We start from the raw sequence: 27,898 nt of genomic DNA on the forward strand, positions 1-27,898 counted from the left end.
TTATTATAAAAATAATGTACCTATTAAATAATAAATTAGTTTTGATAAGCTTTTGCGTAGTAATGGCAAAGTATGTAGTGTCATGGCGAAACTTTACTCATTGTCAAGTAGACACAATAGATGTTAATTATTTTCGCCACACTTTTTATTTAAGCCAATTATCGCATGATCCAACTTAAAACAATTTTGGAGGAAAAAATGTATTGTCAAAATATAAAATTACCACACGAGACATGACAAGCTGCCTTTCACCCAAATAATATATTCATTATGATACACAATAGGACTGAAATATCATTGGACATTAGTTTGTTTTGCAACTATCACTAATGAGCGGTATGGCAATTTGAATAGCACAGTAAACTTTACTTTCTTTCTTGCGGAGCCCTTACGTTGCTTTAGGTAAGTGGACCGACGGTGTAAATCGTAATCATGTATGTTATCGCTTTTTACTAGCGGTACTGGGTTTTCTATCTTTCGCACAATTTTATTTTAACATAGTGTTACTTTGGGGTAACGTTTCGCTTTGATCACAATTTTTCTTGTTTATTACACAAGCCATTTCACAAGCTTATCATCAACCATCAATCTACTTTTTATACTTAATTGGCATTTAATCCATTTAACAGGTGTATTATAATATTCTAAAGAAATTCTTTATAGCAAATGTTTACTAATAATAGAATTGGAGAAAAACATTGCACCAGATTAAAATTTTTGCACATTACATTACTAGTACATTACTTTTATGAAATTATGTGTGATACCTTATTTGTTATTTGTTTTATTTCAGACGTATTATCTGATGCAACCAAAGTACGCAGCACCGCCACTACACCCAGATCACCGTCAAAGCATTTAGCTGATAATTTAGCTTTCGTAAATGTTGATAAGCCGACCATAACGAGTGGTGCCATGGAATTAGTTGATAGGACTATTGAAAAAAGTATCGATGTCATCGATCAAATTAAAAAAGAAAAACTAGCTGTTAAGATGGAGGAAATGCAGAGATCAACATCCACCGACACTTTTTACACTGAATCTAGAGTAGAAACATCTACTTCATCTTCTTCAGTTCATAAAACTGTCGAAGGATCTCAATTAGTGTTTCAAAACATCGATCCAAAGGCGGTTATCTCTGACATGATAAAAAAGTTCGGAACTACTAGTGAATTTAGTACTGTTTTATCACACAAGGAAACCGAAGTAAAAAAAATATCTGGGCAAGAATTTTTTTCAGAAACAAAGCAGGTTTCTTCTTCCGACGACGATTCACTAATCATAAAAACACAAACTAGTCATGAACTAAGAGGACAAGAGCACGAAATAAAGGAAAAAACTATCATTCGAAGAGATGGAGAACAGACAGAAACATCGCAAAAGAAAATGGAAAGAGCACATGAAGCAACTGCGAAAAGATCTGATACTGAAACAAAAACGGTTTTTAAAAGTACGGATGATACGGATTTAGTGAAAGTAGAGAGAGAGTTTTCAGAACAAGGCTTGTATAGTGGACGGCAAACCAAGTCGGAAGAGCGTATGACTGCACTTAAAGATGAAACGGTTAAGAAAAAACACGAGGTAAAAATATCAGAACGAGACTTGTCGCATGAGCAGTGGGGAAAAGAATATTTTACTCAACCAGGTGAATTGGAGGATATACATGAGGTTGATGACACAAAAACCAAAGTAGCATTTATTGATTCAGCTTTAAAGATAGTAGAGAAAGATGAAGTCGTATCAAGTGTTGAGGTATCAGAGAAGGGTAAAGTGGTGAGTTCGAAAGTAGAACATCACAAAGAAGAATCTATTATAGAGAGTAAAGAACATGACGATTTAAGTTCTGATGCATCACATGCACCTAGTTTTAAAAGTGAAACTACTGAAAGACGTGGCTCCACAGAAGGAAGTCCTAAAAGTAAATCTAAGTCTTTCAAAAAAGACGATGAAACTTACGAAGTAGATTTTATCAAGGAAATACGAGTGTCAACCTCTCCAGTCAAAAGCACTTTTAGTCGAACTGGGAGTCAAGATACCCATTCAGAATCTGAAATAGCTCCCGAATTGCCACATGATGCAGATACGCCTAAAAGGGAAAAAGTTCCAAAATCACCAGTGAAAATTTCTCAAAATCAAATAGAAGAACAAGTGTTATCTATTCAAAAATCAGCAACTGGGGAAATTGAAATTGGCTCTTCTAAATCTACCGTAATAAAGTCAGTAGAAACTACAAAACCTGGTGATAGCGATAACGTTTTTGAATTGAAAATATTAGGTGAACCTAAAATAGACGATGCTACTACAAAAGCAACTAAAAGTGATATTGTATCACCAGGGGCCGTAGAGGTCTCAGAAGAACAGAGTACTTCAAAGGATATTATGCTTAAATCTGCAGACAGCGTAGATACTGAATGCATGATTAAATCTTTAGAGTCACATGAAGCAGAAATCTTACAAAAATCTATGGATTCAACCGTTAGTGCTGAAACCTTACATCCATCTGAATTTTCGACCGAAGCAGACTCTGCGTTTCTTACAGGAACTGGAACTGATCATAAAAAAGAGGAGTTAAAACTAACCAAGGAAAAAAGTATGGAGGATATTTGTAGCAGTGGTTATGATACAGACCTCTCTTCTGCTGAATTTCAAGCAGCTAAACTTGATAAAGAGAAGATTGATCTTGATACAATTGTTTCAAAGCAACCATTAACTGATTTGTCTGTTTTAGAAAAAACAATTGATGAAGTAAAACAATCGCTTGAAGCCGCTCAAGTAGAAATTATAAGTGAAAAAAGTGATGGTAGTATAAAATATAAACAATCACCATCAGAATTTCAATTTAAAATATTATTAAGTCCTGATCGACCTGAAGTTATTAAAGAGGAACCTCAACCTAGTGACGATATAGCAGCTAAAATAGTAGTTAGAGAAAGTGAAGAAATGTCCGAAAGCATATCACAAAAATTAAGTTCTCATGAAGAATTTAGTTTGTCAGATACTGAAATGAAAGAAACTATTGTCATGAAGGAACCAAGTCCACCATTAGACGCCGATGTTTCTATAAAATCAGATAGTGGGCCTCATTCTATTTTAGAAACTGAAAGTGAAATTATGTCTGATAGAGAGTTATCATCTAAGGGAAGTCCGGAAGTTAAGCTCCGAGTCCAAAAACACATGAAATCGAAATTAGGCATCACTGAAAGGCGTTCAGCTTCAGACATTGAAGGGTGGTCAAGTTCTGGAGAAAGCCACTATCAAAGTTTCGAACATTCAGAAAGTAGACCTTTGTCTTCGGATATTGAAGTTATGATGACAGCACAAAGTGGCACTGAGTTTGAAACAGCTTTGACAAGCCAAGATATCTCATCTCAATCTCTTAGAACTTCTAAAGACTATTACACAGCATGCAGTTCTCTTGCGTCTAGAGACAGTGTGAAAAGCTTAGATTCTGATGCCTCCAGCCATGTAGCAAGCATCGATATCTCTGATGCATCAGAAACTTTAGTGCCTTCGGCGAACGAATTAAAAGAAGAATTAATGGAAAGTAGTACATATGTGGAACAATTTCTCCATGAAACTGAAAAGGATCTTACAAAAAAAGTAAGTGAAGAGGATGATGACCAAAACGGTGATGATGATAATTATAAGGAAGATGCAGAAGAACCAATTGGCAAAATGAAAAGATCACATGAAATGAGATTTCAACCGAAAGATCTGATTCCAGAACATTTCCCTTTGGAAACCACTTCTGAAAGTACAGAATTCGATGAGGACTCCCTAAAAGATAAAGAAGTGTCAGACACAACTATATCAAGTCAATTGAAGACAGACGAAATTTTATCATCTTCAATTTCCAAGTTAGATATGTCATCATCACAATCACAACTAGACTTAGATAAAGAAGAAGTTCAAGAAACTATAACTAGAACTTCGTCACGATCTGACCATGCAGTTCCATTTTCTATAACAAAAATCGAAAGGACACAAAGGCAGTTTGTTGATATTGATAGTGAAATAATTCCAGTTGGGTCTGCAGAATATCAAGAAATAGAACAATTTGGTAGTATTATGACTGACTCCACAACAAAGACTTCCAAAGGAACTACTGTAGAAAAAACTGTTGTTCTCAGTGATTTAAGTTTTACCCCAAATATTGACGTTTCGACATCCTCCATAATGGAAGTTAAAGAAGAATTTGTTAAAAAATCTGTGCAAGATATTAGTGCTATACCGTTCTCACTAACCGAAAAGCCTCCTAGTATACGAGAATTTGCCGATGTTGAAGATGACATTATACCAGTTGGTTCTAAACAATATGAGGAAATATTAAAGTCAAAAAGTGATTCATCAGTTCCAAAAACAAAAGCCGAAAAATCTATTTTACCTGATGATGATAGATTAGAAAGCAAACAAAGTTCGGCTTCGAGTTTGAAGACTCAAGAATATATTTCAACACCACATACCCCATTATCAGCACCCAGTCAAAGCTCTATTTCCACTGACAATGGTCGTGAATATATATTAGATGATATTTATGATATATCTGAGGCACCAGAACTTAAATCTGATATAGTTACCGAAAGCAGCAAATCTGAACTAGTGGTCACAACAGATGACAGAACGTTGCAACTTTATGAAAAAGAACAAGATTCACCTACGAGTGATGAATTTGAAATGGTTGATAAACCGAGTGAAATGGATGACTTCGTAGTAATTGAAGAAGTGGCCAAAGAAGCTCAAGAATCTGATCCAGAGGGTAAAAGCTTACTAATTAAGACGCAGAAATACGTCGTACGACATGATACTGAGGTTGAGGACTATCTATCAAAAACTTCTAAAAAGCAAGAAAGTACCAGCAGTACCTCAGGGTCCTCTGATGATGACATGCAATATGAAATGGAACAAAGTAGATTACAAGCTCAGGAGTTAGCAGAAATTGAAGCTGGTAAACGCTGGATACAGATGCAGTTTGAAGGAGATCCACGTTACGATTATGAAAGGATTCCTTTAGAGGATATTAAAGAAGAAGAAATGACGGATTTTGATGCTAGTCGTATTGGAAGTTTAAGTTCCCAAAAAGAATCAATAGGCAGTTATGGTAGTTTTAGAAATTCCTATGGAAGTTTATCTGAATCGGAAATGGCGTCGCGTATGAGATTTAGGATAAAAGGAGAAAATGATGATATATCAATTAGCTCTCTCCAAGAGTTTGAAAACCTAGAAAGGGCATTGATGGAACAATATCAACAAAACTCCTCATCTTCTCAAGATTCATTAAATGGTTCTTTACCCCGTCGGTATATTTTAAGTAAAAATCAAGGCGAAGAAATAGAAATTTCTAGTCTTAAAGAATTTGAAGGACTTGAATCAGCATGCCTGGAAGCCCTTAAAGCAGAACTACTTGCTAAACAAAAGGAAGCTCTCCTCTTGGCGGATCCTAAAGTTGTAAGTGGTAGTTTCTTAGAACAAGAAAAACGTTCTTATGACAGTAGTTCTGATAGCAGTCCACCTTTAAAAAGTGGTAGTCCAGGCCAGAAATCTGGGAGTCCATCTCAAAAGAATGGAAGCCCATCACAGAAAGGTGGAAGTCCATCTCAAAGAGTTGGGAGTTATGGCAGCCCATCACAGAAATTATTAGCAGATTCGGCGGCTATCAAAAAATTAATTGATCAACAACTAGCTTTAGAACAGCGTATGCAAGAATCGCGACCAAAAATAGTAACTGTTAAGAAGTACGACGACAAAGGAGCGTTCTTTGTTCCTGTTCCAGATCCTGAAATATCAGAACCCAAAGCATCGGAAGTTATTGAAGAATGTGCGAAGAAATCCTCTTTCGTCTGTGCAGCTGCACCAAGTGATGGTTCTGCCGAATCCATTCCTGGTGATTGCGAAGAAATGATGAAAATTTTAGATCAAGAAGAAAAGTCTAAGATAGATAAAATATCAAACACATTACATGAAGGAGGCGTGATCGAAGTTGTGAGAACAACAACTGTTATTCAACAGCGCTTTGTGGATGGAAAAAAGGTTTCAGAAAGTGTAACCGCTACAGAAAGAGAGGGTGTTGATATTCCAACTAGAACATACCACGATGAATGCGGCATGTCTCTTAGTTCTGAAATGTCTTCATCTTTAGCGTCACAACCTTCGGAAATGGATAGTTTAATGACGGTGTTAGACCGGCAGCACAGTGAAACGGAAATTGTATACTCCCGACATAGTGTGACTGTTTCGGCAGAGAGGCCAGAAGATTTAGATATCTCTAGAGAAAGTAGCGCAATACGTGAGCTATCACCCTCTTCCGGGAGGTCAGTAGCTCACAGTATTGTGTCAGGTAAACACTTTACAGATCCAGCCAGCGGCTCTTGGAGTGTTCAAGACGAAGAGTTGAGTTCTTCTGGAAGTTTTAGTCGGTGAGTTATATTAATTTTTCTTCTCAAGTGAATATTGTTAGGTAATGTGAGGTAATTTGTCTTACATCTTCTATATGGCAAATTTTTAATAAATATAAACTATTAGAAATTAAAATTAATGAAATAATTTAATACAATTTTTTTTGTGTCCTCCTTCATCCAATGAAATACTTAATTCATTTTAGTATAAAAACTCGTTAGTTTGCAAATGTTAGTTTGTATATTTGTAGTTTGTTAGTAGTAGTTTGTTTTGTTTATTTTATTTAGGATAACGGAAAAGTAAAAGCCTTTTTAAATCTAATTTTATTCAGAGCCCGTGCGGACTTGATGCTTGGAAGTACAGATAGTTTAGAAGCAACAAGCTCAAACGCAACTCGTGCTACATACAACTATGAAGTTGATACTCCGATGACAGGGAGCCTTACATCTGGAGGTACGTGTACTCCATCCAGTACAGCTTAGTTTTTTAGGTGTGCATAGAACAACTTGTTACAATCTTATATCTTTTTAGCTTTGATGTATTATATGCAGATTCTATATCTTAACACATTCATATTAGATATTTCTCACCTTACGTCTACTCTATTTCCAGAACAGCTTGTTCATAGCTTAAAAGCAATTAATTATGTCATACAATATCTTATTTCATTGCTATACATTAAATTTTCGGATAACAAAAACCCCGTAATGAGGCTATAATTATAAATGAAACCATGGTTTAGGTATTTTTGTTTTTAATGATAAAGATACTCATAAATGAGAAAGAAACTGATGCAACTAAAGCTATAGGTAGCCATAGTTTAGTATTCGCTTTGGTTTTTATACGACATTGTATCTGTTTGTTGAGATTGCATTTAATTCTTTGTTCAGTGCGAATTTAAGAAAGGACTGTTTCTTTTTCATGCTAAAAACCTTAATTTGGAAAATAGTCAAAGCTTAAGCTTTAAGCACTTTACCGCTTTTATATGAAGTCTAAAATAATAATGAACTTGCGCAAGCGTACTATGCGCAACATCATGAAAGTTTTAATTTAAGGCTGTTAGGCCTTGAATACGGGGTTTTTGTTTCTAATGATTCGCTAAAGCTAACCTCTATGTACTATCGCTATCAAGCTTTTACTAATCAGAAAGATAACAGCGCTACCACCTCCAGGGTCGAACACCATGGTATCTTCCCTTGATACCCTGGACCCTGTCACCGCCGTTCAAATGGAAAGCCTCGAACACCAATCCACTAGTGAGCAGTACTCACACTTTGAGGTGCATGAACCGGATTCAGATGTTGAGAGATTGGTGAGTGAAATTATGAATCTTGTTTTGGTCACTTTTTTCCCACCTCGGATCTGTAAATATTAGTAACTGACTTATTATATATGATACTATATATTATCCATTATTGGGTGTAATGACTGTATAACTTTTCCATTTTACCATTTTTTGAGTTGATTTGTTGGTTTTGAAGACAATATTTTTTGATGATCAATATTTTCCGTGTACGTCAATTAATACCAAACGTAGCTATTGTATAACGACGAACTTTATTTTGAATGGATAACAGAACTACACCTACTATTGCATTATATTATGTACCTCTGTCGCCTCTATTCCACTGACCATATTTGCAAGACAAGTTTTTATTATTTCATAAAAAATTAAATATCTCTAATTCATTCTCTTTGGTAATAAACGACTTTAAATATTTACATACATGTTGTTCAAATAAAAGAAATTTTTAGGAACTTGATGGAAGGATCCCAAAGACCAAAGAGAGGACGATAATGTTCGACAGTACGGACACCCTAAGTGCCGTTAGCGCTGATAGTTCTGTAAGAGAAGCAGCCGTTGAAGCTCCGGCTGCAACCTTCTATATAGGCGATACACCGATATTGCGAGGTTAGTAAATTTAAATATCAATAAAAATAGTACGCGGTCATATAAAAAAATTGAAACCATTCCACATACAAATGTACTTATTGTTCTTTTTCTTTTAATATTTGATTAATAATATAGGAGAACACCAAGAAGAAGAGGAGCAGCCGACAATTCTTTCTGGCAGCTGTCCTGCTTCACTGCCACCAACCACAACTTCCACACCCATACCTGCTCAGCGAAGGTAATATATCTATGCATTGTGCGGTTTTTACTAGAAAAAAAACAATATACCTGATAATGTTAGTTATTAATCGAAGGTGTTAGCGTCACCGCTATCTATGGAAAATTCCAATTCATTCACATTTCAAATCCTTCACAGTCCTGTATAAAATGCAACAGTTGTATGAAGAACTTGTTAATACTTATGGCGACTAGCGTATGAAAACTTAATGATCACAACCGTATATGTAAATTTATAATGTAAAATCATATAATTTAATACGTACGTACGCATGTACGTGCAGACACGTGCACACCCAAGATTTTCTTAACTGATTACGTTTTTAAAAATATAATTTATTATTCATTTAGTTAACTGCTAAGCTAAACGAGAAATTAGTTGGTTATTCTAATTATCTAATTTCGATGCTTATTTTTATTTTATCACACAGCCTGCACACATACACGTCATAGACTTAAGCACAAAGCGTTATGTTCTCTGTTGTATTTTAATATTTTTTTTGTTTCTAAAATAATTATTACTTAAGTGATTACATGGTACTTGTGAAAATAAACAGCATGGCGCTTATTCTGATGTACACGAAATGGACGATAAGAAATGTTTTTAACTTGGCAGATTAGTGTATTATCGAAGCAAACTACCTGGCGTGCTTTCTACTCGTATGAAGTATTCAATAGATCACTCACATCACACAGTTTAAAGTGCATCCGAATAAGCTATCTAGTCAAAACAATTCATCACTCAATATAGCGTTTAGTTTATTCTTTCACCTTTTCCTCTAACAAGTGTTCCCCAAAGTAAGCACAGTTCATTTAAGTATGAATCGTTGGAAATATCAACTAAAATGTCATTATAATTCCAGCTGCTATTGTTTAAGTCACCCCCAAGACAAGACTGAAAAATAGGTACACTGTTTTTATTGTATTGCTTGGTTTTTATTTGCTTCATATAGCATGATGTTTGCGTTAACACGTTGGTGTGCTGAATTTGATTTACGAGTTTTTTATTTAAACACCCTTTTTATAAATATGTTACTTAAGTGCCTCTATATATGAGTGCTTATACTTATAATTTCTAAATATATACCTGTAAATTACCTTGACTAATACCTATAACTTATAAATATATACCTTGGCTTATAAATACTATATAGACTGTAACATATTGTATGGAGTCATCTTTGAAGTGTGAGATTAGGATATAAGAAATTACCAATGCTCTTTACTTTTACAATAGCTTTCATAATAATATATGTTTAAACTGAGGTTTAGTTACGTTTTCTATTGTTATTTATGTGTTAATCATTGTAGAATATATAGATATATTAATCTACAGTAACAAATAATTAAAAAGTTGTACTTGAACTCTAAAGTTGCCCTTTTTATAGATCCTTGACGATGATTGCAAAGCCACCACACTCAAGCTTAGAAGAAGAGGCAAAGAAGTAAAGAACACGACTACTGTTAATTTTTAAAATTTTTAAATTATTCTAGCCATGAATTGATAAAGCCAATAATAAAGGAATAAAATTATATCGATATATTGGGCAAACTAACGCAAATGGGAATTAATCCCAAACTCATTCGCGTCGACCAATTACAGTATTTCAATATTTTTACATACAGTGGACCCCAGATAATGCGGCCCTGTCATATCTTGCACTCCCTGTAATCCGTCACGGTCTATTATTCATTATTGAATATTTTTTCTGACAAACTTCGCTTGTGCATAATTGAAGAAGTTATAACTTGTACGCAACACCTTGTGCTCGAAGCGTAGGGTATTTGATTCTAATTATTTATTTATCTATGTATAAATAATGAAAAATGATTTGCACTTCAGAGTAGATACATGTAACATATTGGATGATTGTCAGATTATAAGGTATTTTTTTGCAAAAATTTCCGGACTATAGGCAATACTCTTTAATCTGACAAATTCGATAGTCCAATACTGCCCAGAAAAATGTTTGTCGGATTAACTGGGGTCCACTGTATATCCATTATGATTCAGGCGCAATTTCAATTTTGCGATCATTGCTCATATCGACAGAAGCTCATAAAGCACTTTGGGCATATGCTTGAGACAACACACCTCTTTAAAATATATCATTGAATTTCAAAAAACATTTTGTTCCTATATCATTGGCCAGCAAACAAGCTTTAGTATTTTTGATGCAAAGCTTTAGCACTCTTCAAAACATTTCCGTCAACAAGACTATAAATTCAAACTATTGTGGAGTTATTACACCCAAGATTTTGATCCCAATGTAACCGTATTTGTAGTTCATGTATCATTAAACTAGACTAATATTTTGGTACTAACTTTTGTACTGTCGGTTTCCGACTGTCCATACTCGACCTATAACTGAGGTCCTGCAGCGTGCTTGAATAATTTTAGTAGATTTTTTATCAAAGATATTCCTCAAATTTTTTTTACCATTAAACTTGAATCATTGGAATCAATTATAATTACGGACGATAAGAAAGTTATTCAAATAAAATTGCATCATCGTGTTTTACATAAACAAAGTTGTGATGAACAGCGCCATCTATCGAATGTAAAATGAATTGATTTCTAAAAATAAAGATTAGTATAGTCAATCTTTTGAAACATTTTTTTTTCTAGAATGTATAGCATATATCTGGGGTCCTTTTCTTCAGATTAAATTCGATTTTTATTAAAAAAAATTGTTCCTGTGCGTTGACAGGATCCCAGCTGTCCAGTGCATGCGTGTGACTTTGTCGGTTCGCTCGCTGCTTGTCTTTAATAATAATTTTATCTATTTATTTTTTCAAAGTCACCGGTATGTTCTCGACGAAATAGCATAGATCTGTAGTCTAGTTTTCAAATATCGCTTACCTTTAGAACATATTACATTGTGAGCATTACGTCAGGTTTTTATAGACTTTTTGAACAAAAATTCCTACAAAATCTGTCCTATATACGGATTTAAATTGTCGGAGTAAAACGACATCTCGGTGTTCTACTAGAAGCTGTTTTTCTTAGTTAATCAATTTGAATATGAGCCTACTCTGTGCTCCATATAGATATTCAAGTTCTAACCTCTGAAATGGTAAATATCAAATAATTTTTAAATTTTAAATTCCATCCACTAGTCGGATTTAAAAAATAGGAAGATAAACTTTGATGATTTCGAAACAATGTTTGTTTTGTTATATACATTTTTATTTTTAACGCAATCTAGTGACAACTTTTTAGTAGAACAAGTTTTAGTAGAAAACCTAGATCAGAATATTTACGTTTCTATTCATGCACAATTTCTCAATAAGTAGCTAGGTAGAGGTACAATTTAGAATAAGGTACGGCCGGCTTTCCGTTGTTTTTTGTATCGAATATTTTCTTATTAAGTGTTTTAGTTTCAAATTTTTATTTTTTAACATTTTTGTAAATAATTTATTTATATGCTGTAATTAAAATTTATTTATATGGCCGTACTCGTAAACACTAAGTCTCTCACACATTTTTCTTAAGTATTGAAATAATGACAATGTCTATGCATTGCTGTCGATGAAAAAATGTTGTTTGTTCACTGAAACTGAAAATTACAGAGTACGGCTTTAAAATAGGTTAAAAATTGTTGCCATATTGTTAATTGGCCGTTTCGTGGCTTGCTCACTTCCAATTTTTGTAGGGAATTATCTAAAATTCAGAGACTGAGATCCTGATTGGTGGACTTGCTTCTGCAAGATTTTCATATCTATGTGGTTTAAATTATTGCTGAGACACTACAGTCAAGACGATTCTTATATTCTTATTAAAAATGGTATGTATAAGTTGGAACTCTGATAGAGAAATAAGGATGGAACCCGAACGGACCCGGATCGATGGAACTATGGGCGTCTGAAGTAACGGCTTAGGTAAGAATTCGAAACGGTACGGTGATTCTAGTACAAAAATTAGCAAAGAGCTTTCCATCCTAATTATCTCTACGCTTGAGAAATTTTGAGGCTTTATTACTATGTGCTAAAATTTTAAATCACATTAAACATGGATTTATATGTTGTTGAAATTGTAGTCTTGACTGCAGTTAAAGATAGCGGTTTATAGTAAATTACGTTAATGTGTGCTTAAGTCAATGTTAAGTAAGTGGCGTCAAGTGTTGACGCGTCGTATTAAGTTTATCTTATTTGCTAGATTGTTTTACGTTGTATTTGTAATGCTGAATATTCTATTAAAATATTGGATATTGAATAAAATGCTATGACTCATATTTCATTTGTTGTTTTATTATACCTGTATCTGTCTTTTACATTCGAATCAAGCAACAAAGTAGCCTATATAAAATTAAATGTTAGATTATCGCAATATCTTGTGGAGGAAGGATGGTGTTCTTTCAACATTAAGTGAGGATTATCGACCTCTCTAACAACTGCCAGTTCGAACCGAGGGCCCCAGTGGCTATAGTCGAGATTAGGTTATGACGTCATCGCTGTGATTGTGAATCGCGGATTTTAGGTGTCACTTACGCTATATAATTGTTGTTCCATGAACTATAACAGTGTTCCCATAATGTTACCAGTATTTTTTCACACACAACTGAGCGTTTCAGAAGTAGGTACAAGGCTCATTTTACACGCTTTGAAAATGATCAAAGAAACAACACCGGTTGTTCTTTACTCCCAAAAACGATTGTAATTCTGACTTTATTGACGATTGTACCGCACGAATCAAAGCATTCTATAACAGTGCTTTGGATATTGAGAGAACTATAGGTTGTCCCTATTGCGTATAGTTTGTATAAACGTAACTGGATAGAAATAAAATGGACATTTTAAATCAAGAATATATTATTTAACAAACAATTAGAATAAAGAGTTATTAATAAGAAATAAATAATCTTAAACCTAGCAACATAACTAATAAGGATAATTTGTATTTACAGAATGATGTATGTTTTGTAATTTATTTCAAAGTTTGAATAGCAATCATCTTCAATTATAAAAATCACGTTTAATTTGTTTACAATGTGTTTGCATTGGCACATTTCGTTGCACAATTTATTTACCTATAACGAAAACTCTTCAAATAAAAGATCACTTTAGATCTCTTCTTCAAAACGTTTTCATTCCTACATCTAACCATGCTTAAATATATTATGGCATTATATTTTGTTTGCAAAAAGGTACAATATTTAATGTGCGTCTAATATTTTGCTAAGAGTATTTCAGAGGAAAGTATTTACATTGAATAAATTATTAAATTAGCTTTGGTAGGAAAGTCTCGTTCTACCACTGATGCTTTTTGAAATAATTTACTAGTTTCAAGTTCTTCAAAGGGAATCGAACTCCGATACGTCACTGGTCTGTAAAAAAAAAGTTATTAGCGATATTTGAAATTTTTCAGAGGCTTGAGGCAGATAAATATGACTATTTTTCTACAACTACAACATGTACATTATTGGCCGCACCAATCCTAGATAATTATTGTTTTGCTGTAATAGAACTCAAGACCTCGTACATTCAATGTATAATTTTTTATTTTAAAAGCTACAACTACTTATCGTATCATATTCCAGATCTTTTGATCCTAGATTGATTCAATGTTGTACCTGCAATTGATTTTATTTTATAAGAGGATACTTGGAAGAGATCGCTCGAAAGCGATAAGGGTGCCTGACAAAGTGTTAAATATAATAATATAAAATATAAAAATAAATAAACCTTAAAATTTAATAATTAAAAAATATTATTAAAAGGAGTCCCTGTTGGCAAGGTTCCGAAGATACTGGCAGCGTCCCCCCTTTGAATAGCTAGACTAATTCTTTGTGCGAGATAGCTGCCAGCTCTCAAATATATTTTAAAGAGTGCCACTACAGTGCGATAATAATCAATTGTCTATATAAATTCCAGGGTTCCATAAATTAGTATTTCAAAGAGTTAAGCGTGCAGTTACCCACAGGGTCAGGTTTATAGAGGTGAACGTGCGGCAGGAGGAAGGTGGAGCCCAGGTCTCTTTCAGCCATCGTGTGTGCCTCCTGGATAGTAAGGAAGGTAGTGCTATGAACATCTAACTAAAAGTCTACGGATTTATAAAAAAATCAAGTACATAGGAAATTAATGGCGACTCGATCCAAAATAATGTAAAATTGTAATAAATGTGTCCCGATTTGTCATTAATTTGCCTTGAACTATAGCATTCTCTTATTAATAAATAGATTTAAATATTACTAAATAATGTTTATATACTATGAAAAAATACAGGTGCTACGGTCATGCTAAGAATTAAAACAGTTATTAAAAATACTATTATCTACTGTGTTGTTAGAGTTGATAGCCAAATCAATCTTGTATAAAAACACGTTTCACTAAAAAAAGACCTATAAATACCTGATGTGTCAGTCGTGTCGAAGACGCCGCCCGCCCAGTACTCGCGGGTAATGTCCCGCCCACCGAGCGAGCTTCAGATAGGGTCCTATAATTATTGTAAAAATTAATAATACATTAGAAATAATACGCTTTCTCTAATTCTCTTTTATAAAACTGTGTTTTTATATAATAATTTTATAAATAAGTTATAACATAACATTAGTAATATATTATAATATATATACTAGGGACCCGCCCCGGCTTCGCACGGGTGCAATGCTGATACTATATACACTACAGAAAATCTGTGAACGTTGTATATAAAAATGTGGGTTATCCATAAGAGATAGACATATACCATCCCGGACTTTTCTGTAGACCTTTTCAATGTGTACAATACTTAGTACATTATTTTGATAAAACTCGTAGGGTTCAGCCTGCGTTTGCAGTGTAAGCGGTAAAAATGTAATTATTTACGACATCACATTAGAAACCTTTAAAATAACAATACTTCTCCACTATTTAATGGATGTTATGAATCACTCTATTTATTAAAAAAACCGCATCAAAATCTGTTGCGTAGTTTCAAAGATTTAAGTATACAAAGGGTCATAGGGACAGAGAAAGCGACTTTGTTTTATAATATGTAGTGATATATATTAATCCTATCTATTTATTCAATATATATGGAAATAACTAAATTCTCGGTGCTTTAAAAAATAATTTCAAATGATTTTATTTTAGCTTACAGCTCTCCAAGGCGTCGTTCTGCATCCGTCCATTCAGACATATTGTCCTCTTGACTGAAAGCAAAAGAGTAAATTAAAAAATACCTAACGAATAGGTAAAATTACTGGCTGTGCCAACAAGAGGCTGTTCACCTACTCACCAGATAACCAGACCAAAAATCTGAACCAGACTAAAAAGGTTGTAAAGGCACTGATTTATTGTTTTTACATAAACTGATGCATCAAGTTCATAATTATCTCTTTATGACATCAGCTTTTCTAGCTTTAAATATTTATTATATATCTTTATTTTTATTATAGGTAAAAAACTGCTACATAGACATATTACATTCTGCATAGATGAATTATTCCTGTAAAATACAAATTAAAAATACCTATAAGATTTCCTCAGAGTATCGAACCTGGATAGCTGTTCATCTATGTCAGTCTTGTTTATGGATGAGGCATCGTCTTCCTTGAGTCCATCTTCAGGTCGGACCGTCGTGGACACTTTGAATCCAGCTGATACCAGCGCACCTGGAATATTCATAAAAGTTAGTATTTCCACAGTTGTTGTATATTAGAATTAATATGCTAGGTTAAGTGAACAGTCATAAAGAATATTATAATCTCAACCATAAGAACTTGTATTTGAATGTCGAATTAACACCTATTTTTTATGGGACGCAAATTCATTATAAGAGCGATGACTACCAAAATCATTCATCGTAGATTTGATTTTATATTAGTATGTGATACTTCAATTAAGAACAATAAATATGTATTATAATTTCAATGGCTTACTGTAATTCAAAACATGCATGTACAATTTCTTTGATACAAATATAACATCTAAGTCCCATAAACTTTGGAATAATTTCGTTTTTATTCAATGGCGAGTATTATGGAGTGAAAAATTAATTGAATTTACAACACTTTTGACCGATAGCTGTTTCTAGCGATTTCAATAAATATTGTATATTTTACGTGTCATTTAAATAAAAAGTATAATAAGGTGCTGTTTCACAATATATGGATAAAGTACCGAATAGCATAAATCATTTGGAAGATAAAATTTCCGCGTAAGACACTTCGGCGTTTCATGACGAATAGCGCTGTCTGACAGTCTTGAAACGCAACAATAGTGTTTATCCTATAAATAAGTAATAAATAGCTTATTTGGAACTTATCTGGACATTGTGAAACAGGCCCTAACTGTATCTAAGTACTAAGTAACGTCAGGCATACGTTTGTTTCACTAGTCGCTAGAACGGGCGGAAAGAGACGCGCGGGTAAAATCATGAATTTGGTAACGTAATGCGCGCTCTGAAGTATAAAACACTTGAAAAACGTCCTCTGGGCCAACCTAGAGATTAATTTATTGCTAAAAAAACTATTGCATTAGTATTAGTAAGACAAAATACGTATTACCTTGTTTATTATGACGTTCCTTATTTGCGCTGTATGACGATTCTAAACTGTGTTTTCGTCTCATCTGAAAAATTAAAGTTAACTCATATGTAAAGTAACATCACTATTTGGGGTTTGAATTTTAATTACAATATTCCAATATTGTAATTAAAATACAAACTCAAATAGTTAATCATTGTTATTGATGTGTATTAAAATATAATTATATTAACAACTCCGGAGTTCGTGGGGAATAACATGAGGTTAGAGAAATAAATGCCGCTTCGTTCAGGGGTTAAAAGTTGAACTCAGTACACCAACAGTATTTTGTTTTTTTAACGATCTTATGCCCAATCCCAATAACCAATCGACGAATTGTAGTAGTCATCTGTCGATACAAGCTATCCATAGTAGGTCGGATCGGTATCTGTGGATAGACTTTTGTATGAAAATGATAGTTCAACTGTGCCAATATCCTATCTTAAATTTTTAAAGTTTGTTTGATAGGTGAAACAATGTGTATAGGTTTTATTTACTGTATTTGGTTTACATTGATTAACAAGTATGACTGAAACCTGGGTAAAATGTAACTACAGAGGGAAGAGATTGCATTCTATCCGTCGCCAAAAATGGATTGTCTTCGTAGGGTTTGGTTATTGGGATGCAGATAGATCAATCGACTGTCACGGTCTGACAATCCACAATCTCAGATTGTTTTCTATCTGAGATTGTGGATACATTATTGGGTTCAGTCGTAAGTGAGATTGTAAAATATGAAACAAACCTCTTCGGTAACGTTAGTAGCGCCGGACTCAAGGTAACTGATCAACTTTGCTTCGGCGCACGCCTCTAGACTTTTCTTCCTTGAGAGGTTATCTCGGCTGAAAGAATAAATATATTAAAATAACCAAGTATGCAGTAGAAAAAATTTGGTTACATTAGCTTGAATTTGACACCTGCTTATGTACATACAAACAAAAAATAGTAGATATAGTAGCCCTCCCCTACACAAACATGCACTAATAACACCCAATAAAGTTGTGATATGTGAATGTAGGAAGAGCGAAATCTCACGACGATGTACTCAAATAAAATTACTTTATTCAGTTTAAATGCGTGTTAGGGCTTATGTATGCTTACAAAATTCGCAAAAGAGCAAGACTACGCCATTTGTTCACAAAACTACCAGGAGGCCTTGTTCTGAGAAGAACTGGCAAGAAACTCAGCAAATTTACCCTCCCGTAATGAAAGTAATTAATGGATACTAGGTGCACATTTGTCCAATATTTTTTTAGATAAATGTGATTTTTATTTATTTTTTAAGATAAATCCTGACTTATAAAAAACCTGCTCTGTGGGCGCTAAAATTATTATTTAACACTAAGTATGCGCTCTATTCTTTCCTTCAGGCTTTCTTTCCGACAAAAACTTCGGTAGGTATATTGTAAATAACTTTTCTTAACTTGCTTTAAATAGCAGATATTATATTTAACGCACTATTATAAATCTCATACAATGACACACCACACCACAATTCAACAGATGACGAAAATCACAAAATACCTTCAAATATTCATGAATATAATAATTTATAAATGCTTACCTGTCCGAATGTTGATGCAGACGAGCCCGGGGTATGAGGACAGCGGGGGCGGGCGGCGGCGGAGGGGAGTGCGCGGGCGGCTCAGACATCACGCACTTCGATGATCGACCCCGCTGAAAACGTTAATATAGACTGTGTAAACAATTTCTTCCACAACTTTGCTTTTAATTTTTGTCTTTAATCACAACACATATACAATTTTAGATCAAACAGTAATAAAATTTATCCAGTTTTATGTATAGTCATATGTATTACGAATTCCTACAATTTGGTTGACACGCACTTTTATTCTATTGGATTTCTTGGACTAAGCAATTTTCTGTTTAACCAATCGCAACTAAACGAAACTCGAAATCTTACTTTTCTTTCTTTCTTTTCTCACCCTCTCCTTCTTCACCTTATTACGTCATGAAAGCAGTTATAACATATACATATTTATCACAATATACGATAAGATACCTTTGTTGGAACGTAAGGTAACGATGCATTCTGTACACTACACGTTTCTGCGGTCTCTCTCTCCGCTATCAAAGCCCTTCGATCAGCTCTCTGCTTCGGCATATTACCCTGAAAATATCAAAGCATATCTATTTCATAAAAACTTTTTGGTTGAAATCATTACTCTATTTTCAACTTAATTGGTCTCTAACACCACCTTTGGGAAAATAGATTCAACGCTTACATATCAAATATGTAATGCAATGATTCTAAGAAAAAATATTTTGTTACGGAAGGTAGATACAGTCAACTTGTTCGATATAATATATTATGCTATGTGAACATGCCTCTGAACGACCCAATGAGCATCTACTTAGAGACTTACCTGATGTAAGCTCGGCATCCCCTGCATACACCCAATAACGAAGGTCTGCGTAGCTGGACTCCTTGCTGCACAGCATCTCCGGGAGGCAAAGATGGTCACAGCAGTGATAATAAGGAGACCACTCACTGTTACCGTTATTAACACCGCTAGAAAAACAATTAACATTATATAATTATAAGTAGCACCAATAAAAATCTAAGTCGAAATCCTATATATACATCTACTTATTATAAAGAGGATATGTAATAGGTACATGGAAAGTGGACACACCTTTCAAATTGACCTGACAAGTTCTTCCAGCATACCATTTGAAGCATTCGCAAATAACAGCGCTCTCTCGATCGAAACAAGTGCCGTGATAATTGCATGTATCGCAGCCAACCGCTTCCGCTGAAATATGCACAATTTCTTTAAAAAATCTACCTACAATAAAATTTCAGGATAGATTGGATATATGAGTAGGGTAAAAGCTAACTATAAGACAAAAATAACAAAAACAACTTACACGAACAAATCCTTCCGGGGTACAAAGTGTTGACGCTGAGATCAGCAAAACCTTCCAAACAGCTGCAAGTGTAAGTCCCGCGTAAGTTGAAACACTTGGCGTGTTCTGAACAGTCATGGAACTGACCGCTAACGCATTCGTCGAAGTCTAGAAAATAAATATTATTGGGAATGTAAGTTTTATGTGAGTTACAAGTTGGCTTTTGTCACCCTTATATTTATTACTATATGTATATACTACTACTTAAGTAACTAAGATGACTTAGGCTCGGTTCCACAATGTCCGGATAATTTCCAAATAAGTTATTTATTACTTATTGGTAGGATAAACAGTATTTTTGCATTTCACGACTGTCAGATCGCTATTCGTCATGAAACGCGAAGTATCTTATTAGGGACTTTTATCTTCCGAATAATTTATATCTTGCATAGCTATTTGGTACTTCCATACATTGTGAAACAGGCCCTTAGAGATCCGCTTTGGGCTTACTTAAGTTATCATGTGCAATAGTTAGAATGTTTATATATCCTATAAAGAAACATCTGCTTGCATACAAGATTACATACCGCTAACATTCAGCCTGTCGATATGTTCTGCTGCTGCATGAACATCTGTTCCACCGAGACTGTAGTTGTTGTTTCTTAAATATTTCTCGATAACCTCCTTAAGTCTATACTCATGAGCATTATCTGAAAGCTAAAATTTAAACCCATTTGAAGAATTATAGGAAATGTGGACATTAATAATATTTATACATCCAATCTATAAAATATTTTGTCTATAGTCAAAATCCTCGTGAATGGTGAAAGACTTATCATACCTGTACATAGAAGTCGTTCGTAACTCCCTGATACAATCCATTCTTGCCTTTCATCTCGATCGGACGGAAGCCAGTAATATGGATACCATGGAACACGTCTCTTAAGTCAGATTGCATCACCATTCTATTGATACCTTCATGTGTAGCGATAGCTAGCTGATTATATTCTTTTGTTGAGTTATCAGCTAGATTAGGATGGAAACGTAGCCGTTGGTTTCCTTGAGATGCAAGGACAAGGCTGACCGAATACGTGTACGTGGCTAAAAATATTAAGAATTAAGACATTAAATACCTTTTCACTAAAAATTGATTACGTCCGAATTGTCATCGACTGACAAATTAACCTAAAATTTAATATCAAAAATCAAAATCTGGCGCCTGGCGTACAACGGAGGTTCACAAATATTTAACTATTATTTAAAATGAATGAATTGTAAATAGTAGTTATAATATAATATAATACATACGTTTACATGGTCGGTCAGGGAACATCCTAGCAAAGCCTGGTCTGCACACACACTTCATTAATCCATCAATTCGCTGACAACGCTCATTTCTAGATGCTTTACAATCAGGTTGACATTCTTTCCCAAAGCCTACAAAAAAATTTAAATTGTTTATTGATTTTACTTTATGTTTCACATAGTTTTATTGCGTGTAAGTTACTTACCGGCAGGGTGGCCTATATTTGTGGTTTCCAGGTAAGGAGTTCCGGCTAATAATATTTCGCCAAATAGGACTTGTGCAACACCGTTATTGTTCACTTGCTCATTTCTTGTAATACCGTCGTAGTCACTTGTTTCTATGTCCGCTTTAACTGGTGGCAATTTCCCTCCATTTTGTGACTTGTTCATGACAATGAAGAAAGTATCATTGTCTTTATCTTCCTCAGCTTCGATCTTTTGAATATTTTCAGTTACTCTATCATCTGAATCTCGAATAACAAAGTTGTCTTTTTCCTCTGATGACATCGATATGTCATCTAAAGGTAACTTTGTTGTTGTTATCTCCTGAACCGGAGTAGGTTCTACTTTTACAATAGGAATATGTTTGGTCACTGTTTCAATTATAGTAGTCGGTTGCACATGTGTGTAAATCTCAGTAATAACATCGACAACAGTTGATGTATGAGTGTTAGTTAAGATTAACGTTTCAGTAACAGCACCTTCTGATTTACTTATTAAACTAGTTTTTGTATGCGTTACGGTCAAAGTATGAGTCAGATTGACGTATCCGACACTAGAAATAAGCTCAGGAAGTTCTGTAAGAGTTTTAGTAAATGTGACAACTGATGTTTGGAACTTAGTTTTAGTCGGAACGATTTCGTCTGATATTTTTATTTCATTTCCAGCATGATGCAATGTTTTTGTATTTATTTGCTCATCATTTTTATTTATAGTAAATGTAGATGTTAAAGTTTTCTCGATTACAAACGTTTTATCAGGAGCATTACCATATTCATTAAGTACTTGTGTAGGTTTTATAAAATCTTCTTCCAACATCGTTTCAGAACTTTCTATGACATCCACATTATGTATGCTCGGGGAGTTGTTAAATTGTGGTCTTATTACTTTATTAGTTACATGCCTGGTAGGGAATAATATTTCTGGACGAGTTATTGTTCTCGTCGGTGCAATAACATTACTTTTAGATGAAATTTTATATTTACTATCCGCACGCACTGGGTATGGTTTGCGTGTTCTATTTTTTACACCAATAGGTATAATATTTACTTTATCCGTTAAATCTACTTGGTTTGAATCATGAGAAGATTCGTTAAAAATACCCGTGTGATTACTAAACATTGGATTTGGAGATGATGTTTCTTCTTGAGATTGATCAGTCTTCTTTTTATCTACAACTGATTTATCTAAACTGTCCTCCTTCGATTGATAAGAAACATCTTCATACGAATATGAATCTTCAATGGATGTTTCTGCCGAGTTTACGCCAGGAAGTGAAACCATTGATGACGTAATAATTTCAGGGAAGAGCACTGATGTAGGTGCAAAATCAAATCTGTGAGGAAAGTCTATTGCAGAAGATGTAAGCCAACTAGATGAAATCGAAGCAGTGGGAAAAACAAGACCGGAGCCAGATGCCGTAATAAGGGGTGTCTCTGGAATTGATTCCAAATCGGGTAATCTTGAAGGTAATTCTCTAGGAGGAGGTAATAATTGAGATGATGGTTGATAGCGATTGTAATATGGTCTTTTAGATTTGTTTACTACATCCTGTTGCTTGTTACTTGGCCTATAAGTAGATACTTCATCCTTTTGTATCGGCTTCCGTACAGGGCGCGGGGTACTAAATCTGGGTGGTAATGTTCTTGGAGGTATATTCCTGTATGGCGGTGGAGTTCTTATTGGCAGGGATGGTCTCTGAGTCTGATGAGGTCTTGACTGATGTTTACTTAAACTGCTGTCAGGTGGTGGTGGACTCATGCCCATAATAAGATCCTTATTTTGTTGAGGACGTGGGTAATTTGGATTCTGAGGAGGAGGTGATAAATTTAGAATATTGTCATCGAATGTCTCATTTAGTATGGAATTGGAAGTTGTTATATAAGTAGGTAGTGTGGACTTTTCTACTTCTTTAATAAATAATGGTTTCTTGTCCGATATGTGCACAGTTGAAGTTATAATATTTGAACTGTTTTTATGGCTGGCATTAACTTCTGAGTCAAATTTTTTATTGTTCTGAACTTCTGCGCTAGTTTTAGTAGAAGTATTATGTCTGTACATAGTATTATCATAAATCTTTTCTCCGGTATTTAATTCATAACTGTCTTCGTATGATGTATTATTATTGTTCTCCATCATTTGGTTAATCTGCCAATGTGGTTGTTGTAATTGATGATCAAGTGGAATTCTGCTGCTAACAGTAAATGGTCTAGGCTTCATATTGTATGAATTAGATTGGCTTATAATCGGGCTCATGCTATTCGATTGATATGCAGTTTTATTGTGCGAACCGAAAGGTTTTTCTGTTTGGGAACCACTTTGAACGTTATTAATTTTTATTGTATTTTGTGATGTTAAGGGTTTTGTTAAAGTAATGTCCTGCGTTGATTTAATATGTTGCTTTTCTTCATTAGATGAAGTAACTATAGGAACTTTCATAGATTCTGAACTTACTTCTCCATCGCTTTCTTCTTCTGTATCAGAATTATCTTTACCGTCATAAATTTCTTCAGCATTTTCATAAACAGGTTTAGGCAGTTCAATTGGTCTTATTTTAAATTTATCATTATTGAAGTCGTCTATTATGGGAATGTTGTAAACAGGCTGTTCTCCAGCGTTAAATGTTGGTATGTAACTTGGTTTAATGGTGAAGGTTGCAACGGTAGGTTTGTCTGAGTCTTTCTGTTTTGCAAAAGGTCTACCAATGTTAAATTTATTGCCGGGTGTTGATGAATCTTCCAAAAAGTCAGATGGAGGTTTGCCAATATTCGTAATTTTCTTATTAATGTTAGGTTTCGTATCTTTATTATAATCATACGCTAACGGTATAACTTTTGTAGTTGTGGCATCCACTTTAATATTGTTTATGTGTTTAATGCTATCTTCATTTAGAATACTGGAATACCAGCCATGTGAGTTTGTAGGTATGTTTGAAATAATTTTTCCCGGTCTTTTTTGGTCCACAGATTTCTTATCTTCTAGTGTTTCCGAGGAAGACTCTTTTGTATATACTGAATTATGGGAATGTTCATTAATCATTGGGAAATTCGCGTGGCTGTTCTGAGATGGAGGCATGGACACAATTACATCTTTTTTATCTTGGCCCAAAATATCTGTACTTTTTACACTTTGTGAATTCAAAGGCTTATTGAAGGTATTTTGTTTATTATTATTAAGTAAAGATAAACTTGGATCCGGCTTACCATGTAAGGCAACAGTATCATATTTTGATGGATCATCTTCAACACGAATAGCAAAATTAGTTCCAATCGGTATATTAGCGTTTATTTCGCCATTATGTTCAGATGTGCTTATTGGAACAGTAATGCTGGAACCAATCATGTGAGCGTTTCCACCAATATTTTTAACTCCTGTTCCAGTATTAAGGGTTACACTGTATGTATTATCCATTCCAATATTTGTTACTATTGATTTATTCGAAATGTTTGGTGATGAAACAATAGAAAACGAATTACTTTGTGTGTGATTTTCTGTGTTTGGCTTATTAAATTGATTATTTGTTGCCTGGGTTTTTGGTATATGGTAAGTAAAGGTTGAATGTTGGCTATTAGTCGGCGCTTGTGAAGCAAAATATACCTCAGATGTAATCTTAGGCGGCAACTGATCCGGTACAGGATGTTGAACATTCAAAAATACCTTCATATCATGAATTGGCTTTGTATGTACAATTGGTCGCTGATTATACGGTTTATTAATGATGAAAGGTTTTTCTTGGCTAAATTGTTGCTTTGGTGGAGGAGGAGGAACTGCAAGATAATTTTCATATTCCCGATCAATTATTTGCCTTTCATCTTTAGGCTTAGAATTTTTATTTTGCTTAAATTTCTCAAAATCACCCTTATAATTATCGGGCTTGTAAACAGTTATATGCGGACCTATACGTAAATGCGTCTCTTGCATACTGATTGGAGGTGGAATGTTTTGTAAATTATAACGTTGGTTATTTTTCCTTGTTGGTATTCCATTTCGTGTTTCATTTGTACCTTCATTAAATCGAATATTCTGATTATTTAGTGAGGCAACGATACGAGAATCTTTTAAAAATTGATCTTTGCTAGGATTAACACTATGAACATTAGTCATTTGTGGAGCATCAATATTAAAACTTCCAAAATATCCTGGTTCAGGATACGGTAAGGGGTCATCAATATACTCTCCGGTTTTGTGAGGCTCTGAAGATCCAGCAAATATTAGAGCGGTTGAGCTTCCATGGGGTATTAATACATTAGCTACCCTGGAAGGTTGAATATCAACTAGAAATGGCTTGTCTGCGAACTCTGATGAGTCTGAGAAACTTGAATCTTCATCTGTGGCATCTATTTTTGTACTAACAATTTCAGAGGAACTAGGACTGCTATCCATTATATGTTTATCATCATAAGGTCTTAATTCAATATGTTGTTTTAATGGTATACTATTGGAAGGTTTAACGACTGGTGGTACATAATCTAAAAATGCTGGCTTACCGTAATCATTGTTCAACGTGGTACTTTGAGTATTTTTGTGCTGGTTTATTCTATCTTTAGTGCTCGTTACAATACCTTGCGTGGAGTACAATGGCTTTTCATAGTTCTTATTAGTAGGTAAGCTTTGATGTGCATGTACATTCAAAGATGGCTTTCTCTGGGATGTAATCTTAGGTGGGCCTGGAGGTCTTAAATCAAATGAATCGTCGACATTATTTTGTGTTGGTTTTTTACTTTGAGGAAGTGAAAGTGGATATGGTTCATTAACAGAATATTGCTCGCTATCAGACATAAAACTGTCTAGTGGTGGACGATTGCCAGAACTATGCAATTTGATGCCACTAGCTGCTAGTGTCAGGGGTCCACCCACTGCAGGTTTACCGACAATAACGTCAGAGTTTGCTCGTATAATTTCACCTGGACTTATAGGGATACCGCCATTGACAAGTGGACTTTCTTGTACAATTTTCGGTGGAAGTATATGGCCCTTAGAGTGCTTATATTCAAGAGCCCAGGGAAAGTTTGGATGCATCGATACATTTGAAAAAGATACTTGTGATTCGGATGTTTCCATTTCATCAACAGGGATATAAATTGGAAAGTTCCCTTGCTTAGTCTCAACACTATCCACGCGCTTCTCAGCAGAATATTGAGTAAGCTTTGTAGCAGGTTTTGGTGTAGTTGTTGATGTTGTGCTTTGATTATCATCTTGTCTTTTCATAAAACTACCTGTCATCTTTTCAAAAATAGGAGTTAATTGGGATAAACCTTTTATTCCAAGCGACCCAAGTTTTATTAGTTCAGCTACAACTTGTTTATTTTTATTAATCTTTTGCGGTTTCTCTGGTTTCACTTTTTCAGAAGTATTGTTATTATTATATGATAATTTATTATTCTTGATTGGCGTTGGCGCTTGCTCGTTAGTTAATAGGTCACTGGTTTCTAAAGGACTTGTTTCTTTTTCGTCAGAATAATCACTTATAACTTCTGTATATTTTTCTACGATCCTATCTGTAGGAGTAATTTGAGAGTTTATCTCATAGTCGTAGGGTCGATAATTTGTTTTCATATTTAATGTTTCCTTATTTGTTGTTTTTATATCTAGCTTAAGTTTATCTCTTTTTGTAGTTTTTGATCCATGCTTTTCAGTTGTGGATACTGCATCTTTTGCGTTGGTGTATTTCGATTGCAAACTCTCAGTCTTTGTGTGGCTACAGGAGCAAGAAGTTGTTGAACATGGTGAGTGACTTACTTCTGATGGCTGTATCAAATCGAACATCGCATCGTCTTCTTGACTATCTACTCTTTTGTCAAGTTTAGGAAGATTTCCCAAATACATATTGTTTGTAGCTGTTGCATGTATAGTTTTTACATCCATGTACTTGGTCTGAAATTACAAAAACACTATATCAATAAATAGTAAATTAATTCTTATGTCATAACGGGGCATTGTTAATATTACGATAACGAATTAGTAAGGTACGTTATTGTGAATTTGGGGTTATTGTGTCAATACAAAATTTAATAACGCATGGTAAGGGTGCCAGCACTGGATATGGTAAATCCCCAAGATTCAGGGTACCCTGGGTAATGTAAGTAATCTTACTTTCGTTGGCTTTAGGTCAGCCAGTACTTCAGATGCGTACAGATTGGTCAGTGACTCTGTTGTCACTACAGACACTATAGTTTCAAACGTTGAAATAGCGCTTCGTTTGTTGTGAACTATGGTCGTGAGATATGTGTAAGTTGTCATGCATGTCTTGATTATATAATTGTGCTGCATTAATTGGTGCATTGGTAAGATTGCGCTCATTTGTTGTCGACTAACAACCGTCTCTACTGCTGATGATAATAGTGATTTGTTTTGTTTTAGACCCATGTTGCTTACTTTTGTTGAAGGAACTGGTAATAATTTTAGCATACGCTGAGAAAAAATGAAATGAAAATAAAATAACAAGTTATGTGGCTCTTATTATGTTGGTTCA

At 34.4% G+C, this 27,898-nt stretch overlaps 2 protein-coding genes across 8 annotated transcripts in view; one reads left to right on the top strand and one right to left on the bottom strand.

Moving 5' to 3' along the window:
- LOC110998977 (ankyrin-3-like) overlaps positions 1–12,762 on the top strand; it is a 58,433-nt gene extending 45,671 nt beyond the window's left edge. For 2 of the 5 annotated variants that reach the window (XM_045630845.1, XM_045630848.1), the window contains 6 exons: positions 794–6,413; positions 6,725–6,846; positions 7,551–7,705; positions 8,149–8,305; positions 8,423–8,525; positions 9,913–12,762. In XM_045630845.1, coding sequence (XP_045486801.1) covers positions 794–6,413; positions 6,725–6,846; positions 7,551–7,705; positions 8,149–8,305; positions 8,423–8,525; positions 9,913–9,973 — 6,218 coding nt within the window. In that variant the 3' untranslated portion in view covers positions 9,974–12,762. Of the gene's footprint in view, positions 1–793; positions 6,414–6,724; positions 6,847–7,550; positions 7,706–8,148; positions 8,306–8,422; positions 8,526–9,387; positions 9,431–9,912 lie in introns of all 5 variants that reach the window. The other 3 variants (XM_045630847.1, XM_045630846.1, XM_045630849.1) reach the window with 3 other exon arrangements.
- A 1,042-nt stretch (positions 12,763–13,804) lies between these two features.
- The window catches only part of LOC110998983, a 65,169-nt gene continuing 51,075 nt past the window's right edge, over positions 13,805–27,898 (bottom strand). The window contains exons 4-19 of one of the 3 annotated variants that reach the window (XM_045630851.1): positions 21,414–27,300; positions 21,211–21,339; positions 20,744–21,003; positions 20,490–20,619; positions 19,924–20,070; positions 19,689–19,808; positions 19,419–19,564; positions 19,055–19,162; positions 18,596–18,708; positions 17,777–17,873; positions 17,014–17,077; positions 15,978–16,119; positions 15,604–15,657; positions 14,876–14,960; positions 14,446–14,523; positions 13,805–13,851 (exon numbers count right to left, since the gene is read on the bottom strand). In XM_045630851.1, the coding sequence (XP_045486807.1) occupies positions 13,819–13,851; positions 14,446–14,523; positions 14,876–14,960; positions 15,604–15,657; positions 15,978–16,119; positions 17,014–17,077; positions 17,777–17,873; positions 18,596–18,708; positions 19,055–19,162; positions 19,419–19,564; positions 19,689–19,808; positions 19,924–20,070; positions 20,490–20,619; positions 20,744–21,003; positions 21,211–21,339; positions 21,414–27,300 (7,593 nt within the window). In that variant the 3' untranslated portion in view covers positions 13,805–13,818. Of the gene's footprint in view, positions 13,852–14,441; positions 14,524–14,875; positions 14,961–15,603; positions 15,658–15,977; positions 16,120–17,013; positions 17,078–17,776; positions 17,874–18,595; positions 18,709–19,054; positions 19,163–19,418; positions 19,565–19,688; positions 19,809–19,923; positions 20,071–20,489; positions 20,620–20,743; positions 21,004–21,210; positions 21,340–21,413; positions 27,301–27,898 lie in introns of all 3 variants that reach the window. The other 2 variants (XM_045630852.1, XM_045630853.1) reach the window with 2 other exon arrangements.

This window comes from Pieris rapae, chromosome 13, assembly GCF_905147795.1.
Source record: "Pieris rapae chromosome 13, ilPieRapa1.1, whole genome shotgun sequence".
Taxonomy (NCBI): domain Eukaryota; kingdom Metazoa; phylum Arthropoda; class Insecta; order Lepidoptera; family Pieridae; genus Pieris; species Pieris rapae.